This window comes from Geospiza fortis, unplaced genomic scaffold (genome assembly GCF_000277835.1).
Source record: "Geospiza fortis unplaced genomic scaffold, GeoFor_1.0 scaffold413, whole genome shotgun sequence".
NCBI classification, from domain to species: domain Eukaryota; kingdom Metazoa; phylum Chordata; class Aves; order Passeriformes; family Thraupidae; genus Geospiza; species Geospiza fortis.
This window is the reverse complement of record NW_005054386.1, coordinates 733,491-737,444: the sequence shown is the minus strand read 5'-3', so window position 1 is coordinate 737,444 and position 3,954 is coordinate 733,491. Positions and strand designations below refer to the sequence as shown.

The following is a 3,954-nucleotide window of genomic DNA, read 5'->3' as shown; positions in this document are numbered from 1 at the left end:
GGGGATGACAGTGAGTATCTGCTCTCAGCAAACACCTGCCCTTTGCCATGTTTTTCCTTTTCCTTCTGAAATGGGATGTCCAGTTCCTCAGCAAGGAGAATCCTCCTGTTTCTTTTAGAGTACTAGATAATACTCCACCTCCTGATCTTAAATTTGCTGCTCTTCGATATCTCTTACACTTTCCTTGTGTGCCAGTGGTGTTATTCCCACTCTATTGATTGGGCAACTCGATGCACATCTTAAATTATGCCTTTTAAATTAACTGTTCTGGAATTCTCCTGGGGGATGGTGTTAGAAAACCTCAGTAGATCTGTGGTCAAACCAGCAAGCAGCTGCCCACAACCTTCTGAACTCAGATATCTAACCTATACATGGTGTCTGGAAACTGGGCTCAAATCAGCATGCCCTGCCAGGTCATGTGTAAGGGACAGCCTCAGACAATCTTCTTGGCCTTCCTGGTCAGGTCTGTTCTCCTGGGATGTGACTGGGAGTTGTTGCTCTGTTCTGTGCTCACGTTCTTTCCTGTAGCAGCTCTGACAGTGGAAAAGGCTCCTAGAGAGCCCTTGGCAGCTGGGACTGCAGTGCCCCCAAACAGCACCCACTGAATTTGCTGTGCAGTGTGGTCTGACAAGTGATGTCAGCAAAGCATCCATGCTCCTGAGAGGGAAGCAAGGAAACCTTCCTTCTCTGTGCTGAGAGCTCTCAGGTATCCTTTCTAAAATGAAAAAAATGCTGCCAAGATCTTTGTGAATCATTTCTGAGCTACTCAGCAGTGCAGAAGTGTGCAGAAAGTTACACATTCCTGTAGAAATGTAGGGCTACATTTAAAAAAAGGCACTTGAAACCTGAGGGTGAAAATACTGAAATTAGTGGGAATGTTCCTGTTCAGCAGCTCTTTCACATGAGTGGAAGCCCAGCTTGGTTTTGAGGGTGTTTAGCAGTAGTTACTTCACAACCTATTTCTGTTTTCCAAATAGTATTTCAAAGAGGTTTGTAGTTTCATAGACAAGAAATGACTAAGATGGAGAGCCAGTCAGAGGCTTTTATTCCCTTAAATTAGCAAGTGTGATTTGTGCCATGATAAACCACTTTGTGTTTTCCAAAGCCTTATCGAAGGTGATGACGATTGTCTGGCAGAGGAGGTGGTAACTGAAGTTGGTGAAGGCTGAGAATGGAAAGTTACTACTGATACAGAAAGCTTTAAAGTATTATTCAGTTCTCCTGGTGCCACCTTTCTGAAAGACCTCTAATGAAAGCCTTTTGTTCTTGAGAGCCACAGTTTGGATGTGTGTAAGTGGATAGCAGTGGCAGCAACAGAAAGGTGCCTTCTCCCAGGTCCCTGTGCTCCAGGTCTGCTGCAGCTGCCTTGTCAGAACAACATTTCCCAGAGTTCAGGACATGCTGTGCTTGCAGAGTGCTGTCCTGGGGCTGTTCCAGCTGATACAAACTGTCCCCAGCTCTAAGCTTCTCATCCCTGTGGTTCATGGACCTCAGAAAGTGAAGGGCTGTTCTGCCTTGTGAACTGTAGGAATGGGATTTTCTTGGCAATGTAGTTTTAGCTTTCTTCCACCCACCTCTGGCCTGTGTTTTGGAAATGTGCTGGGGACTGGATGATGTTGGTGTGCTTCCAGTGGCTTAGCCTTTTCCAACATGTACCTGTGCTTACCTACTGAAAACCAACAGCCCCTGCCTTTGTAAACACCTCTATTTGGCTGATTGCAAAGGAAAGAATCAATTGGAATAAGTTCTGTGTGACAAATCCATCTCTGCATTCACCAGACTTGTCCTGGATGTTACCAGGATTTAAAGCTTAGGTTAAACAAGCAGCCAAGTCTGGGGTGGGCATTGAGTGGGAGGAAACACAAACCTCCCTCCTAGCTTTCAAAAAGTTGAGATTGCCTGTGGATATGTTTTTATTTCTGGGGTTTTGTTTGGTTTAAGAAAATAGTTGGTTGAGGTTCTCTTTTCAGTGGTGACTCTGCAGAGCAGCCACAGCGATTCTCATCAAGATCTGTGAGATTTTTACTGGTTTTGTTGGGATTGGCTGCAATCTCCTGTGGGATTTCTGCTGCCCCTTTGTCCTCTCCTCCATGTTTCTCCCTGTCCTGCTGCAGGTGACAGGGAGCTCCTGGGAAACCCTCTGAACCCCTTGAAGATGGGTGAATGCTACATGTGAGCTGCTGTCTTGGTTTCCTAATTCTTCATTGGATGCAGAGTTTCTCAAAGCCAGGCTCCTGAGAGAGTGAATATTTAAGTAGTGAAATCCTCTCTGTCTGTTAGAGCTGAGAACTCTAAGCTCAGGTATCCTTTTTAAAAGGAAAAAATGAGCTGCTAAGGTCTTTCTGAATCATTTCTGAGCTACTCAGCAGTGCTGAAGTGTATAGAAAGTTACACATTCCTGTAGAAATGTAGGAGTAGATTAAAACAAACCTGTTCCAACCCAACAGTCTTCTCCCCTGGCCTTGCAGAGCTACTCCCACTCTGCTTTTTTCCTCCTTCCTTGTATGAGATCATTCTGAGCTGTAGTGCCTGTACCATGTGTAATTAAAAACTGCTTGTGCTAGATGAGAACAGGTAGTACCACTCCTGCTCTTGGCCCAGGCAGTCCTGGCAGCTGGGGGCACCAGGTGCCAGTGAAGCGCAGACACTTCCACGTGGCTTCAGCTCCTGTCTTGGAGACTTCCTTCTTTCCTGCCATCATCTACAACTCACCAGTTCTGAAGGTGCTGTGTAGGTGACATCCATGCTGAGGGAAGCTTCCATGGTCTTCATTCACAAATAATTTCCTAGGCTGGTGCTCTTTGCACAGGCACTGAAGCCTGTGGAGACACAGGAACCCTGAGAGCTCCCCAGTGTGCCTCCTATAGATTTATCAGCTTTGACTATTTTCATTTCCAGCACAACCACATTCTTCACAGATCCTCTGTGTTACCAGGTGAAAGTTCTCTTGGGCAGATGCATACAAGTGAGAATTAACTTCTGTCCATTTAACCTGAAGTGTGTCCTGGCACATCCTGCTCTAAGTATGGGGCAGACTATCATTCCTGCATTCTCTTGGGACACTTCTGTCTGCTGCTTTAGGGAAATCTTGAGGCCTCTGTGGAGATGATGCTTGAATGCTGTGAGGACAGCACTGGTTTGGTTCACACAGAGCCTGGGCTTCCCCTCTGTGTGTCACAGGTCTGAGTAGGAGAGCAGCTGTGAGTGCATGCTGGAGCTGGCTTGAAGAGGGCAGTCATGGGTGCTGATTCATTAGAAATTACAAAGTTTAAACTCACAATTTTGAGCCTGAAAAGTTGTGGATTTCTATTGTCATGGGATTTTTGCAGGACATGTGTGTGGTACCACAGCAGTCCTGGAGTGAGGACTTCACTCTGTCTCTCTTTAATTCCTTGGCTCACTTCCCTGCAGCCTTTCACAAGGTTTTGTTTTTAAAACAGACTTTTCTGTGCTGCTTTGTCTGGAAGAAAGTAGATCATTACTTGAGCTTCTCCAAACTGAAGTAAATCTCTCTCTTTTTCAGTGTTCCATTGGCAAGCTACAATAATGGGACCAGTAAGTATGAGAGAATTGATGTTCATGGCTTTTTTGACTGGTGGTCTTGTAGTAACTCCTCAAGCTGCAATGATTCTTTTTCATTAACAGAACGACAGTCCCTATCAAGGTGGAGTATTTTTCTTGACAATTCACTTCCCGACAGATTATCCCTTCAAACCACCTAAGGTGAGTGGCTTCTGCCATAAGTCTGTCCTTTACCATGTGGTGTGATGTATATTTGTGAGCCTACACTGAAATTTTCCTTCTTCTGCAGGTTGCATTTACAACAAGAATCTATCATCCAAATATTAACAGTAATGGCAGCATTTGTCTTGATATTCTACGATCACAGTGGTCCCCAGCACTAACTATTTCAAAAGGTACCTCCAATGCTTATTTCATTTTACTCTGCTAAAA

General features: G+C 45.0%; 1 protein-coding gene across 1 annotated transcript in view; it reads left to right on the top strand.

Moving 5' to 3' along the window:
• Window positions 1-3,501: 3,501 nt before the first annotated feature.
• Window positions 3,502-3,954, top strand: part of UBE2D2 (ubiquitin conjugating enzyme E2 D2) — a 13,186-nt gene continuing 12,733 nt past the window's right edge. The window contains exons 1-3 of the mRNA XM_031060569.1: window positions 3,502-3,555; window positions 3,646-3,723; window positions 3,812-3,917. Of these exons, the coding sequence (XP_030916429.1) occupies window positions 3,547-3,555; window positions 3,646-3,723; window positions 3,812-3,917 (193 nt within the window). The 5' untranslated portion in view covers window positions 3,502-3,546. The remainder of the gene's footprint in view (window positions 3,556-3,645; window positions 3,724-3,811; window positions 3,918-3,954) is intronic.